Below are 16,386 nucleotides of genomic sequence, written 5' to 3'. Positions count from 1 at the left end.
TCTCACGCAGCTCAGTTCAGAGAAATGGAAGAAAACCGGGATTATGCCACCACTAGGCCTAGGAGGATGCAACCATAACAACATGATGGGAAAGTTGTGAACTCTCATCCAAGAGCAGTGTCATGTTGGGATTCTTGACTATTGTTCCCAGAGGAAGGAAGGAAGGAAGCAGGCAACCTTAGAGGGGCGTTGGTACTACAGCTGGCTCTTGCTGATGGAAAAAGTACAATGATGATTATTACTTGACAATAATTGGTGCGGAGATGCCCTGGAGAGGACACTGCAATGTGGAGCCAAGTTTAAAAAAAAAAAAAAAAAAAAAGAAAAACGTCCGGGCACCTTTACAGCACGAAAAATGTGTCAGAGGGTAACCTACATATATTTTGATAAGTTTTAATCTCTACATAGGGGGGAGTGGTGGAGAGGAGGAGGAGGGAGTGAACGTGGGATACGGGCTGCGAGGGAGCACCGGTACACTTGGGAAAACTAAAACTGCAGACTCGGGTGCTGTCCACTTAACTTGTCGGCCTGCTCATCTGCAGCAGAGGGGATTAAGTTGGTGGGCAAAGCGACTGCTGTGACAACAGGAGGAATAGGATTGGAGGCTCGTGTTCGCACTGAGCCGCACGTACGCAGTGGAGAGCCGGCCAAATGTCTCCTCTCGAGGAAAACAGCAGGGCAGGAGCATGGTGGCATGTGGATTTTTATAAAACGTGGTGTGTTTGTCTAAAGACACCTTCAGCTGACAGTCATGACAAAAGGTAGAGAAAAGAAATCCCTCAAGGTGAGCGCGATGAGGTACTCTTATACAAGTCGAGAAGTCAGATCACTTGTAAAGGAACATTTCGTTGATTGGTGTTAAGCAGAAAACTTGAAAACTAAATCCAACCGATGAATCGAATCTTAATGAACAGCGTTAAGTGCCTCGAGATGTCAGAAGAGCTCAGGATCCAAACTGCAGCTTTTGGGCCCTATCTTTCACCCGGCGCAGCGCAGCGCAAAGCAAAGCAAAGCCCGACGCAAGTGTCTTTGCTAGTTTAAGACCGACGCAGTTGTCAATTTCCCGTCCAGCGCCCGCGTCATTTAAAGTGCTCATATTATGCTCATTTTCAGGTTCATAATTATATTTAGAGGTTGTACCAGAATAGGTTTATGTGGTTTAAGGTTACCATATATTTGTTGTACTGCACATTTCTGCAGCTCCTCTTTTCACCCTGTGTGTTGAGCGCTCCGTTTTAGCTACAGAGTGAGGCATCTCACTTCTGTTCCATCTTTGTTGGGAGTCGCACATGCGCAGTAAGTACTACTAGCCAGTCAGTTGCAGAGTATGAGGGTGTACCATGCTAGCAGCTAGGCGAGCATTATGACGTGTGTTCCAAAGTGACCACGTTTGTCTCTGAAGTAAAGGCTGGACTACAATAGAGCTGTTTGGAGCAGTTTGGGAACAGTGATTTCTGTTGGAGATGGTAAGTCCCTTTGGGGTGGACTTTGGGCTAAACCTATAACGTGCACAAAAAGATATATAACACAATAAAGGAAAGGGGAAAAGCAAAAAAGCATAATATGAGCACTTTAAATAGCAAATGTACCTGCGCCCAGCTGTGCGCCCCTGACACCTGGCCCTACAGGGAGGTGTGTTCAGGTGCGTTCTTGGCATATCGGTATCTTGAGGAAGCGGAATGTGACCTGATGTCAATAACAGGCATTTCATTGTTATTTTAACAGCACATTAGTAAAATATGCCAAGATTCACTCACTCACTCACACACTCACACACGATTAACAATAAAATTACAATGTGAAATACCATTATATGATATGCTTGCGCGCTTTCACTTCATGCACAAGCAGATCGGTTTCTTGTAGGGTTGTGCCGATGGACGATGGTTGACCGGCATCACGATGGAGAGCCACCATCGTGATGCCATGCCCCCCCCACCCTGTCAGACAAACGCTACCTGGACTAGTAACGTAGCAGCATGCGGTAACCATGCTCTGCGCCTCGGCTTGGACACCGCGGTCTTGAGCGAGAGAGAAAAAAGCGTTAACGTGGAACGCTATCACACTTTCCTTTATCCCCTCATTGGACTAACTTTGTGGATACTACTGTGTGCGTGCATGAATAAGTAAGTCTGATGACGAGGTTATGTAGGATTTATGAATGTACGTTAGCAACAGTAGGCTAATTCATGAGGGTGCTATTTAATGTGTGAGCTAATACTGCATCTGTTCATGTGCAGAGTTGGGTTTCTGTTTATTGAATGCGTTATTCAGTGCTAATATAACCGAGAATGTAGTATAAACTCAGTAATGGTATATTAGGTTATTACTGTTGCTCTGTTAAAGGCAAACGTTCCACTTTACTGTTGTTAAGCAGATCACGGACATCTGATTGAGTCTAGACTTTACGGCACTGTAGTTAAGTGAAAGTAGGTCAAGTTGTTATTTACTGCCCCTACCAGCGCCAGCATTTAATACTGTCTATTTACAGAGGGCATTTAAATGTATGTCAGATTGTTTCTATGTTAATTGTTAGCCCATAGTAGTAGAAACAAATATTTATGTAAAAAATGACCATCACGACATTTTACTGTAAACATCGTCAACTGCCAATTTAGGGGACATCGCCCAAACCTAGTTTCTTGTGAAAATCTGTCCTTCCTGCTTAGCAAATCCGCCATCATAACAGCAATGCGCCAAGGTCCAAACGCGCCTGGCTTTTAAAGGGAATGGGAGATGACCCTCTGATTGGTTTATTGCATGTTACGCCCAAAACACACCTATGATTAATTAATACACTAAGTACAACCCTTTTGAACCATGCCCACTGACCCTTTGTTCTTGCAAAAGTGGATTCATACATGCCCTGAACGCACCTGAGCCAGGCGTCTCACGCCGTGCACTGAGATAGTTAAAATAGGGCCCTCTGGGCGCCTGGGTAGCTCACCTGGTAGAGCAGGCGCCCATATATAGAGGTTTACTCCTTTTTGCTGCATGTCATTCCCCCTCTTTCATGTCTTCAGCTGTCCTAAAATGCCCAAAAAATAATATTAAAAAAATTGGGCCTGCCATATTTCAAGTGATTCAAATGATTTTCTTTCCTCTTTTATGAGTAAATTAGTAACTAAACTAACCTCTATTGGTCGAAAGGTAAAAGTCTGTTGAACCTGTTGGGCGTGGTCGGGTGGGGGCTGTTGTACTTGTGATCACACACAGCCTTGAGGTACCGTTAGTGTACCATTTAAAGCTCTAATTGTTCTAGTTTTGGTCGCTGTAAAGCACTTTCTAAACGGTTTTAATGGGTGGGGAGTAAACTCTGAGCTCTACATAATTTCTGTAAGTGCAATAGAAGATCTTAAAAGTGTTTTCAACTTCATAAATGTACAGATTTAAGAAGAAAAGGAGAGGTACACGAGAGGTAAAGAGGGACACGTACACCAAATAGTGGTAAAAATAAATAAAATAAATTGTGTATGTCATTTTAAAAGTTACATGCACCAGTGCATGTAACTATATACTACATATTCATTGCAAATTCTACACTCAACCCATTCAGCCTCTTTTTTCTTATGCAACAGTTATTTTGTATGTCTATATTTGTTTTTCTGTATTTATGGTTTATTTCTTATTAATGTTTAATATGTGTGTTTGTACTTATTGTGGCAATAAAACCTTTTCAGATACTGATGTAAACCGAAAAAAAGTATTTCAAGCCTTGTCATCACACTGCAGAGATAAACCTCCTTTTTTTAAAAGGTGTGTCGCTATTTGGCAGAGTTAATAAATTGGGGATAGCTGCTGCTTTGGCAGGCATCAGAAGTTCATGTTTACATTTTACATAATGACAAACCTGCTTTCATCACATATCAAAGCTTCCAGGGAAACTCTTTATAGGCAAACAGAGCCAACAAGGGCACAGCCATCAAATTAAAATTCACTCCATTTACTTCAGTTTTCCACTCAAGTAGAACCATGAGGCCAGAGTATTCATTACCCTGAACAAATGGCCTTCAGATGAGTAATTCAAATGTTGAAAAGGAACAAAGAGCGTAGCAAAATAAAAGGATTATCAAAAAAAATTGAAAGAGGCCTATAGTGAAAAAAAAGTTGCCTCCCTGAAAAGGAACATTTTCTTTTTATAGTAACTTTATCAGAGGGGTTTCAAGGACCGCAAAGATTAATGATGGAAATGCAATATTAGATGACAAGAAATGGAAAGAGAGAGTTATAGAACAGATAAGACACTTTAGTAGATAGAACAGAAGCAAGAGGGGGGTATATTTGGCGAGGTAGGTGCGATTATAGTGGGCAGAACCCCCCCTCCCCCAACCCACCCAACTGTAATCTAAGCAGTTCACAAAGGCAAAGACTTTGCTGCAGACAAGTCACTACCATCACCATTGTACACTGTGCATTCTGCGGCTTTTCAGAACTGCCTCATCAAAAGCAAACCAGTTAGAAAAGTAATCTATCTTGCTGCAATCTTTTCCGTCACCCCCCCTAGCAATCAGCAAGGACAGCTATCATATGGAACAGTTATTATCCACACTTACCAAATAGCAACATGTATAAACTACTTCCCTGTTTTGACCAAATGTTTGTCAGGTGATGTTAGTTGAGACAAACAGCCGAGGAGCCAGAGAGGTGTAATTCGTCTATGGCAGCCCAACGATAGATCAGTAAATCATCGGAAACCACCAAGACTGGAAATATCTGTTGCATAGCCGCACATGTGAGAAAGGACGAAAAATATTTCCATGGCCCTTAAAATAGAACTCACGACTATGGGCAAGTACAATGTTACTGAAATCCATAGAAGTTTTGTTTGGATGGATGGCAAACATTAGGAGGAGAGGAGAGGAGGGGAGAGGAGAGGAGAGAATGATACCGGAGAAGACACAAGGGAAGGGGAGAGGAGAGCAGAAGAGCAAACAAGAAAAGAAGAGAGGAGATGGGGATGAAGGAGATGAAACAAGGACAAAGGAGAGGATATGAGGATGGAGGGGAGGAGAAGAAACAAGGATATAGTAGCTGAGAATAGAGGAGAGGAGATGAGGATGAAGGACAGGAAACAAGAGGAGATTAATTACTGGAATTGTTGAGTCTTTGTAAATTATAGAGTGTGGTCTAGACCTACTCTATCTGTAAATTGTCTTGAGTTAACTCTTGTTATGAATTGATACTATAAATAAAATTGAAGTGAATTGATTAAAAACACAAAAGGAGAGAAAACAAGGAAAGAGGAGATTAGATTAGGATAAAGGAGAGGAGAGAAAACAAGGTGAGAAGAGATGAGAAATAGGAGAGGAAACAAGGATAGAAGAGGAGAATTTTGTTTAAAAGAAAATCCAAAGTAGACACTTGGAAAAGTTGAGACAGTCCTCTCTCTCTGTCTCTGTCTCTGTCTCTGTCTCTGTCTCTGTCTCTGTCTCTGTCTCTCTCTCTCTCTCTCTCTCTCTCTCTCTCTCTCTCTCTCTCTCTCTCTCTCTCTCTCTCTCTCTCTCTCTCTCTCTCAAGCAGCTACTGTTACCCTTGTCCCACACCCTTCCTCGTCTTTAGTGTCTACACTTAATCCTCTCACTTGTCTAAACTTGACAGCCTTATCAGTTTGAGTATTATCACCCGCTTAAACCCTCACAACGACGACTACTGTACATCATGGATCTAAAAGGGCCAATGGTCGCATGGGAGAAAACTCAAAAAGAAAGGGGAAGAAAAAGAAAAAGAAATCACTGCTGGACTGCCGGGCGGACCACGCAGGCCGGCACCCCAGCTGTGAAAACCTCCCACCACATGAGAAAGAGTAAAAGATTCCTTAGAGTCCCGTTATTCCACTTATTGAATTTTTACAACCTGGTGGACTGCCAGGCACTTGGCTCCACCAACACGTCGTTCGTGCCAGATGGGAGAGACAGACAGAAAGACAGAGAGCAAAATAGCTGGTTGAATCATCCCTCTCACCCACGGCGCTCCGCTTTTATGACCCGTTTGCCTTTAGGAAAAGAGGATAGCCTCTGTATTGCGTGTGTGTGTGTGCGCTACCGTTGATAGACATGTTCAACGCATTCGGGACCTACACACAGCCTGGTCTGCATCGCTCTGGTGTCGGAGACCTGTCTGTAGTCTGGTGGTTTTGAAGTTTGGGGGAATGCGATGAGAGCTCACACCTTCACAAAGAACAAAGGTACTACTGTAAAGTGGTGGGAATACAGCATTGTGATGACACAGTTGTTGCCAACAATGAATTCCATTCGAGTGGCTCACGATGGCTACTTTGAATCATAGTTTAGTCTGCGTCTGAGAAAACAGCCCTGAACTCTAACCCCTGAACTAGGGCTGTGCAATTAATCGATTGATTTTGGCTCCCAGTGATCACAAAAACAGAATAATCGAGAAAAACAATTATTTAGCTCATTATGTTTTACAAGTAAAATCTTATTTTCTCTTGTGTTGTGAATGAAAAAATTAAGTTCCAATAAGAAAAGTATTAAGGCAAATTTCACAGTTGTATGTTTTTTTTTACTGTTTATTTATTTAACATTTTCCACTGGTTTTAATTTCAATAATTGCAACATCTTTCCAGTCAAGTCAACGAGCAAGCGTGTTAAGTTATCGTGATTTCAATATTGACCAAAATAATCATGATTATATTTTTTCCCATAATCGAGCAGCCCTACCCCTAACCCTCTAAAAAGGCCCCGACACACCAAGGGGATCATCGGCCACCCGTCGGCCCATCTTCCGGTGTCCGCTGTCGTCTCGGCGGAGAGGGAAGCGGAGGGACCGTAGGCTCCGTGCTGCGGCGGTCTGATTCGGGCATTCGGACGCCGTTTTGTTGTACGTATCGCAGCGACGGTTTATGTATCCGGTTTGCCTTTTTAAATGCCGCCCCGTCTGCTGTCGCGGCGAGTTGTTTCTTCTCACGCAGGAGCAAAAGCGTACGTTGGCAGGTTCGGGAGATGTGAGGGTCTGGCTTCGTCGCCACTAGTCCTTTGCCGTCTCCTTGGTGCGTCAGCCCCATAACCTTACCGCCAACGAGGCTAAATATCAGTCAGCAGGGATCGAAATCCAGAAAGCTGCGAGGAGCTGGGCTCCCCTGAAAGCCTCATTTCAGAAATTTAGGTGGAGCTCTAAAATATCCTCATTTTTGTTGCCAGTTTTTCTACCCATATTTTCCTGTAAATTTAGGTTCCCTTAAATAAATGAATAGGCTAATAGTAAAGTGTCAAAGTGTGTGTTTATTTTGATAATTTGTGTCTAAAAATTACAATGCTGTCTATTACTGACGTGGCCATCCATGTGTGGGCGCGCACCTTATGTACGAAATGTATGGATAGTATATTTTGCACGTAGGTGGGCGCATTTCTGTGTGCATGTGCACAGTACCGTCCCACGCCCTTACCCTGACAAATAGGGCTCTTCCAAAAGCCACGGTGTAATTTTAACACTATCAGTCTGTATTAATCACTGTTGAACAAAGACAGACTAAGGCTACATCCACACTACTACTGTAGGTTTTAATAAAGTATGCCTTAATCTTAAATCGATTGAATAAAAGCTCTTGCACATGTAGGCGAATTCAGACAGATCAGTCAGTTTTGTTCCAGAAACGGGTCACATGATGGGGTTGTGACAAATCAGGGAAGGGCCCGTCGTGATCGACAAGACCCAATTTAGGACGCAAACGTGGATATTGTGTCCAAAGGTTCTCCATTTCTGCCCGTCCGGACTGCAATACAACCGCTGAGATTTTAAAACTACAACGGGGTCAGCAACATTACCAGATGTCTCCAGAGTGGGGGGCCGCAGGCGTTAACGTTGCAGAAGATGTGGGTTAAAAAACTCAGGCACAGAAGTGCTTTGAGCTAAATGATATAATGCTAATGTTTGGCAGGTATACTGTTTACCATGTCCAGTTTAGCTCGTCGACATGCTAACGTTTGCTAATTTGCAGTAAACGCAAAGTGTGACATCGACTGCATGTCTGTCCGTCCTGGAAGAGGATCCCTCCTCTGTGAGTCGAGGGTCTAAAGATAAGAGGGTGGCGTATGGCTGTACAGATTGTAAAGCTCCCTGGAGGCAAATTTGTGATATTGGGTAATACGTCACATGTCAGGGGTCATCGGTTTACTCAATGAGGGAGAAGGGGTCCTTTAAAAAGGAAAATAGTTGGGAGCCACTGGCCTTTGGGACCAAAATCATCCATGTCTGTCACTATATTTGGGGTTTGCCACAGATGCCTCTGGTGAAGGAATCGTACCGATTTATAGTTTAGCGTTTAGTTCAGCACTGTACATTATCTTGCTGCGTGATGCTTTAATTATATACCCTTAAGTCTTTACATTCCTTCATTCACTTTGTGTGAGAGAGAGAGAAAGAGAGAGCGAGCAGCAACTGCACCTCACAGACAGTTTGCAAAGAAAACGGCTTTGATAGATCACAATACATGGCCACGGCTACTGAAAAGTAGATCACTGAGCCTTTCTTGCTTAAGCATTAAGTACAGTTGTCAACAAAGAAGGATTTGCTTAAGAACAGGCAGTTGAAGGATCTTGTAAGAGCACAAAAACACGGGGAACAGGCAACAACCACGCAAAAGTACAGAAAAGCCACACTATAATCTGCCCCATTCAAAAGACATATGCTAGAAAACACACTACATATACTGTATGTGATGTACTTTCTTTTTTTTTTTCCACAACAAAAGGGAACGTAATGAAGAACTTATATGCTGGTATGCTACACCATTATGTTCACCATTTCTGAAAGTATCGGTTTGCTTTTAGGTTTCAGACGAATGACTGGTTTGCAGTTTGTTTGGCTACAGTAAGCAATTCACTTTAAGCTCTGCTAATGCAAATTGTTGTTTTTCATATTTTAATATTTTATCGTCTAAACCAGGGGTGTCAAACTCATTTTCCCTAGGGGGCCACACTGGAAAAAGAGAATCACACCAAGGCCCGGACATGTACAGTTTATTGACGTGCTTTTGTTACTGCATGTCACTTGTTTTTTTTAACATTTTGATGGCTTTTTTTCCTCTTTTCTGCCAACGTTTTTGTGGCTTTCTCAGACATTTGTCACCTTTTTGTAAATGTGTTGCTTTTTCCCCCCGACATTTTTGTACGCTTTTTGTCGCATTTTTTGTTGACACGAAGCCATACAAAAGTCATCAAAAGAGTTCCTTCTGGGGGAATTTCTAAGCCTCAGAGTCGGTAAATCTGACATATTCTGCTTTGAATGTCACGTAATTGCAGTTTAGTAATTTGGTTTGGCGCACAACTAAGTGGGCCAAAATGTATTGTGAACCCAAATTGATTTACGGGCCTTGTTAAGTGTGCTCATTTGCATACATTTCCAGAGCAGAAATCGGAACACTGGATGGAGCCAGTTCAAAATTCTTGTTCAAAATTGTGGTTTCATTTTGTTGACATATTAAAGAGTCAAGGGTTTTTACAACGGGGGATTTTGCAATCTCTTTTTATTACTCCATAAATCGGAAAATACTGCCAACAGCCATAAAAAAATTGCATGTTTTTAGGATAGAGTGTTGTATGAATCAGGCTCTGAATGATATACAGTATGAACAAACCCCCTCTGTAAAAACCTTCAGAATATAGATAGGAATCAAAAGTGCAAAGTTTGGTGGAAGTTACGTGCTAGTGAAGTGGAGATTTCTGGCTCAAAATATGAGAAGAGTTTGAGAAAATGGCCTTTAAAAGATAATGCACTGTAAGACTGAAGATAAGACACAGCAGGTGAATGGGGTAAACTAATATATATCACATTTCCCCAGTTGATTACTTAGAGTAGGAAACATCATTTTTTTCTGTTTTGCAAGTTGTCTAAAATTGTAGGTTTAAATATGCAAATTAGGCACTGTCCAATACCAACTTTTAGTTAATTTAGTGAGAAATCTAAGTTTTAAAGAAGACATGTTATGGAAGCAAAATGGCGCAAATTTATCTCAAATAAGACCAGCGCATGAAAAAATAATGTTTTGCCTGTAGTGTCTCCCCTTGATTTAAAAGAAAGTCAACAGATTCTACGGCTGTACCTGAATCTGAATTTGCCCAAGTTGACTTTGAGTCACCAGCGCTGGCGGGATGCTGATCTTTCTCTTCAACCTACAATGTATTATTCACGGCCTCGACCCAGTCACAGAACAGTTCGGCTCACCCGCACAGCAGCCACCCCCACCTTAAACTCCTAGTTTTACCTGCAACGCCTCGCCGTGCATCCAGGTCATAGTTATGTTAGAAAAATTCCTAGCGCACCACAGAGCACCTCTCCTGCCGGGCTGCTGACAACTTTAAGAGTCACACTGGAGGCCGGCAGAGGAGGCTCTGTCAGCGTTTGGTTCCAAAGTAATTTAGATGATTTTCGGAGCAGCAAACAGAAACGAGTCATGCTTCCCTGCGTTTTAATTACCCGTCTTCCGTTCGGTTTGTAGTTCGGTAATTCTGAGACAAGATTCAGTTCGTAAACATTTACAGCCTGCCGTGCTATTATCCTGGGTTGCTCTGTGTACAACAACTTAGCTTTTTTTTTTGCTCTGGTTTATTGGCATTTCTTTAAACCAATCACAATCGTCTTGGGCGGCGCTATGCACCTGACGGAGCCGCGGTGCTTCTGCAAAATAGCCTCGGGAAGGAACTTGTTCTGGTGGAACGTGTGCACGTTCAAAAGTTGTTTTAGTCGTGCGACAGAAAACTCTTGGCCAGATGGTCTAGCTAGCTGTCTGGATTTACCGTGCAGAGATCTGAGGAGCAGTTAACCATAGTCCTCAGAAATCCACCGGAGTTTAGAACGCCAACACAAAGAAAGAGGAAGGTAACCGACTGCACCGGAACAATCCCAGAAATCGAACGTCGCTGAGATAGACTACCAGTATGGTAATGAAGCTGCTTAGTGCTGCGAACAACATGGTTCACAAACTTTCCATCTTTGTGCTAAGCTAAGCTACACATTGCACAGAACAGTGACCTCTGTTCTCATGTCCCCAAAAATGTATTTTTCTATTTCTTTCTACTGCTTACCGTGCCGCTAACCCTGACGTCGTAAAGCCGCCCCCAGTCATCTTCATGGCTGTCCACCATCATCATACTGTCATCCTCCTCTAGGAACCACTCAGCCTGCAGGTCAACCTTCACCTCTTCCCCCATGGAGTGCATCCCTACGGCGGGGAACAGCCCTTCTGCCGACGCGGGAACCTCCACTGAACCAACCTGCAACAGGAGAAGGACGTAAGGAAACAATGGGTGGACAAACAAGAGACAACACTGTACACACAGACAGTTCTGCTAGTGCACGTTTGAAATAAAAGCATTACAGAATGTCAGTGTTTAAAAAACACCTACCTCCTTGCCATTTTTGGTAAAAAAGACTGTTGTAAGACCTGCTTCAATATTTTCTGAGTGTATTCCACAGCCAATGCGGTCATTACGCGCACACTTTGGCCCAAACTGCTGTCCCACGGGGTTGCCATTGTATAACCTAGGAAGAGTGAAGAGATAGAAATCTTTATAACATAAAATGTAGCTAGTGACTGCACACAAAAAATATATATAACCATTCCAAATGATTTGCTTGTGAAGTGACAGAGTGATCTCTTCGTAGACGGCAATAACTGTCATTGGTAAGCTTCCTTCTTGTGTTCTCTCCTGCAAGTTTACGATACCTGTACAAAAGCCCATCAGCTGTGTTGTGCGTTTAGCCAGTTCTGTTTATTTTGTTTCTTGTTCTTGTATTTTAGTCAGGCAATGTTATTCCATTCATGTGAATAGGTCCTACTATTAGTAGAGTAACATATCATAGTCATTTATAGAGCAAAAATGCAAAACACTCACTGGTTCCAGCTCCTCAATTATGAGCATTTGCTGCTTTCTTTGGGTTTTGGACTATTGGTCAGAAAAAAAAGAGAAATTGCAATCTGCATTTTTCACTATTTTCTACTTTATTTCTTTCTACTACTATAAGTCTATAGACAAAATAATTAATAGGTGTAAAAAGTTCAGAGCCATTATGACATATATTCAATATCTGTGACCAGCAACTTTTAAGGCAGAGAAAAATGCTAATAAAAAAACGAAGGGTTGAGGAGAATGACATAGGGATGATGCAGTTATGTGTGGATGCAGCACCAACAGGCCACAATCCATTTTCTCAAACCATGTGAGAAACCAATGCTGTACTGTAGTGAATATCTGACTGTGGTTTGACTTACTTGCCGTTGTCAGCGTGGTAAGCTACAGAATATGGCAGCCAGCCAGGCTGGTGGTCCAGCCTGTAGAATTTAGGCACCAGGCCCACAGCAATGGTCCCCCTCACCCCTGTGTCCACTATTGTCACCTACACACACATAAACACACATAACACACACACACACACACACACACACACACACACTAACTGCAACTGTGGCACGACTGCCACGCTTGGAGGAGGCCTTTATAGATCTTATGCTCGTACAGTGCTCAGCATAAGTAAATACACCCATGCTAAAGTTGACTAAAAAAAAAAATCATCTTTTGGAAATTGATCTTAATGCCTTAATGAAAAGAAGAAAAAAAAATACGAAAAATCCAACCTTTAAGGACACAGATTTTCTTTGGGAATGAATAATGTATCGTAAATAAATAAATGTTCTTCCTTAAAATACAGGGGGCGTAAGTCAGTACACCCCTATGTTAAATTCCCATAGAGGCAGGCAGATTTGTATTATTAAAAGGCTAGTTATGTCATGGATCCAGGATACAATGCATCCTGATAAAGTTCCCTTGGCCTTTGGAATTAAAATAGCCCCCCATCATCACAAACCCTTCACCATACCTAGAGATTGGCATGGTTTGATTTCAGTTAGCCTAATAGCTGGTTTGATTTGCATTGAGAGATGATTTTATGGAAAGTACCCCATGCCAATCTCTAGGTATGGTGAAGGGTATGTGACGATGTGGGGCTATGTGGCCTTTAAAAATAAAAAATCTGCCTGCCTCTATGGGAATTTAACATAGGGGTGTACTTACTTACCTGTATTTTAAGGAAGAACATTTATTTATTTACGATACATTATTCATTCACAAAAGAAAGATGGTGTCCTTAAAAGGTTTGTATTTTTCCTCATTTTTTTAATTAAGGCATTAAGATCAATTTCCAAAAGATGATTTTTTTTTTTGTATTCCTCTTTTTAGTCAACTTTAGCCTGGGTGTATTTACTTATGCTGAGCACTGTATGTGGGTTGAATTAAAAAGGTATTTCTAAAAGAAAAACATGCATGAATTTACAGCAGAGAGCAGAAATCAAAACACGTCTTATATTTTTGAAACTTCACCCTCAATGAAAAACCAGACTTAGGAAAAGTCTAGCCCCCTAGTAAATCTCTGCATTTTGTAGCCCTCATTCTGTCTGCCCAGAGTCTGACTCCCTGTGTGGATGTTAAGCTGTCCAGAGTAGAGATGTGCCGGTGTACCGGTTTTACTGCATACCGACAGCTATTTCTATTGCAGTCATTGCTGTGATTAACACAGTTTTCAGAGGGCACCGTGAACACAGCACCATACTACTGTTTCGCAGGCTCTCTCTCTCTATTATGTTCTAAAGCTCAGCCTTTTAACTGTTAACACCCAGCAGGAAACACTTGCACTCTACAAAGTCTTATAGACAGGTGGGTTGGATCAGAAACCCCAAAATACCAGCAACAAAACACTACCTTATATTGATATAAGGAATGAAAATAAAAAGATATTTTTTTTGTTGGTTATTTCGCAACTATTTACATCCAAAAGAAATCAGAACATGTTAACACTTAAATGGGTGCACGCATTCGAAGAGACACAGCCACTGCACTGCATTTAAAGGGAATTTCAGTCAGCTGCCTCTGGTGTTTTAGCATATCTGATGTCTAACAAAGCTGCAAAATGCAGCTCACTGTTCAGTTTGTTAGGTTCAATTAAATCCAAGACAATCATGGGGTGGGTGCAATTCCAGCAAACTTTGACGATTACCATGATAATACCGTTTACTGTGACATTTCTGGCCACAATAATTGTAGCATGAACATTTTATACCCCTACACCTCCCTCTTCCAGAGCCCCGGTGGCATCGGGGGGGGGGCCAACACGGGAGAATAACGAGTCTGCATTTGTTCCCTTCCTTTGTCATTCTCAGTGACTTTTCCTGGTTATTTCTCTCTCTCTCGTCTAAATACGCTGCCTCTGTATCATTCCTTGCATGTCTTTCTCCCCTTCCCCACTTATCCGCCTACCTCATTCTCTACCTCCGTCTTCAGCCCAGACCCCCCAAAGTTGCTGGCCCTGCATGACAGCTCATGTGATGGGATACCAAACTTCTTGGTTTTCTCAGACTAAAAATTCAAGGACCGATTCCTTTTTCAGTCTTGCACTTAAAAAGGATAATACTCCCATACCCCTGCTTGGTGAAATAACTAACTTCTTAGCAGGTCATCACTTCCACATGTCAACTGTTAAAATACTATTTGTGTCTGTACGATTGAAAAAAAAGCTAAAATACATGTGAGATGGGAAAAAAAGAAAGAAAGAAAAAAAAGAGCAGGAATGTGCTCGCTGATGTGTCGTTTAGTTATGTTGATATGAATTTCTGTTTGAATAAATCTATTAAAACACGTGGAATGCTGCAGATGTTGGGCTTGACTTGAGGAAGACGGATAATGAAAACTGGAGAAAGTGCAGCAGCAGCAGCAGCAGCGACGGAGGGTAAATGGATTCTTTTACGAAAGGCAGAACGAGGAGAAACACGAGGACAGCAGTGATGCAGACGTCGACAGAAGCCTGACCTTTATCAGAATAGTCGCTCCCAAATTTTTTTATTTTGCCAAGAGATCTGGGAAAGTGACAGCATGTGCGTCACACAGTGGAGAATAATGTAGCATAAAACTCTGGGGTAACGACCACACTAAAATCCACTCGTTTAAATGTCAGAGTCATCTATCAGGCTGCAAATGGGATTCTTATTTGAATATAAACGTTGTTATTGTTAAGATGTTCTCGCTAGGGAGGTAGAGGGAGTGATCCTGAGGTCAGATGAGAGTTTAAAAAAGAAAAGAAAAAAAGAAATCACATTTAAGAGAAATATCACATCTGGCACAAATCTGGGACACCACACAGCCACGACAAATAACGTCAAATCACATGGTCGGCCTGTTCAAAATCTCACTGAAGCAGATCTGAAATGTTTTAACATATGTCTAAAGTGGGGCTTCTCTTAAAAAAAAAAAAAAAAAAAAAAAATGAAAGAAGTCTGAAAAGAATGGTGGAAGAAGAAAATAATTTACACTGATGCTGCACGGTCCTCCATCCATCCATCTTCGTCCGCTTATCCGGTGTCGGGTCGCGGGGGGAGCAGCTCCAGCACGGTCCTGTCTGGCTCTATTTGCAGCTCGGCAGTATGACGCAGGTTCACAGCATAATGTATAGCCCAATGTCCTGAAGCCTAAAAACTGCCTCACCTGCCCTCTCATAACCACACGTCACAAGGCCTGCTCTGACGCGCACCGTCAACAAACAAGCTGGCTCATAAATTACACACTGCAGCCCTCTGCACCCAATTTATGACTGAACTCTCGCAACTTCTCTGTGCTAAATAACCAAATTACCTTTCTCCTGTATGGATAGGAACTATTAAAATGGCCTGAAAGAGAAATAAATGCTAAATAAATGTCCAATAGTTTCTCCTGCTGCCAGTCTGCCTGTCTGCTGAAAACACTGTGTGTTATAATAATCTTTGTGCTCAAAAGATACCGCCTAACCCACACCCTATCCCTCATTCCACTGCAGCTCGGACATTCTTGAGGTAGTGGTTTTGCACTGGTGAACTGGGACTGTAGGGGGGCGCTTAGGATTTAATATGAAGTTAAGAAAATTGTCAGCCACGGGATTCCAGGGGATAAAATTGCTGGCTGGATGGTAAAGCAATATTGGGCACACGCAGGGGAGATGGTATGTGGTAAGCGTATCATATTGTGAATAATCCCCCACCCCACCCCAACATTTCAAAATGAATGATTGTGCAGAAGACAAAACAGTCTTCTTGTTTTTGAATGATTACCATATACCCAAACAAAGTAGACGCACAAAAAGCAACACAGTTAGAGAACGGTCAGGTCTTGCAAGTCAAAATCAGAACTCAGCTACAATAACAATGTCAGATGCTGATTTGCAGCATCGCCGTCAATGAGCCTTACCTCAAAGTAGCAATTTCCCTTCGATAAAGGGTGGCCTGCCACATAGCAACCCACCTCTTCGGAGTTCCCTTGGTAACTACAGAGAAGAAATTACAGGTTAACAATAGGTGACTTCGAATAGGTGCTGCATGCACAGTCAGAAACCTCTTGAAGAACGGCCTCATCT

The 16,386-nt window shown here is 42.2% G+C and overlaps 1 protein-coding gene across 5 annotated transcripts in view; it reads right to left on the bottom strand.

The window, feature by feature from the left end:
• Positions 1-16,386, bottom strand: part of spryd3 (SPRY domain containing 3) — a 63,827-nt gene that overhangs the window by 36,249 nt on the left and 11,192 nt on the right. For 4 of the 5 annotated variants that reach the window (XM_028581883.1, XM_028581881.1, XM_028581882.1 and 1 more), the window contains 4 exons: positions 16,221-16,296; positions 12,227-12,351; positions 11,361-11,496; positions 11,040-11,228 (listed from right to left, as the gene is read on the bottom strand). In XM_028581883.1, the coding sequence (XP_028437684.1) occupies positions 11,040-11,228; positions 11,361-11,496; positions 12,227-12,351; positions 16,221-16,296 (526 nt within the window). The remainder of the gene's footprint in view (positions 1-11,039; positions 11,229-11,360; positions 11,497-12,226; positions 12,352-16,220; positions 16,297-16,386) is intronic. The other variant, XM_028581884.1, reaches the window with a different exon arrangement.

The sequence above is a fragment of the Perca flavescens genome, chromosome 7, assembly GCF_004354835.1.
Source record: "Perca flavescens isolate YP-PL-M2 chromosome 7, PFLA_1.0, whole genome shotgun sequence".
NCBI lineage: Eukaryota > Metazoa > Chordata > Actinopteri > Perciformes > Percidae > Perca > Perca flavescens.
This window is presented reverse-complemented; position numbering and strand designations above follow the sequence as displayed.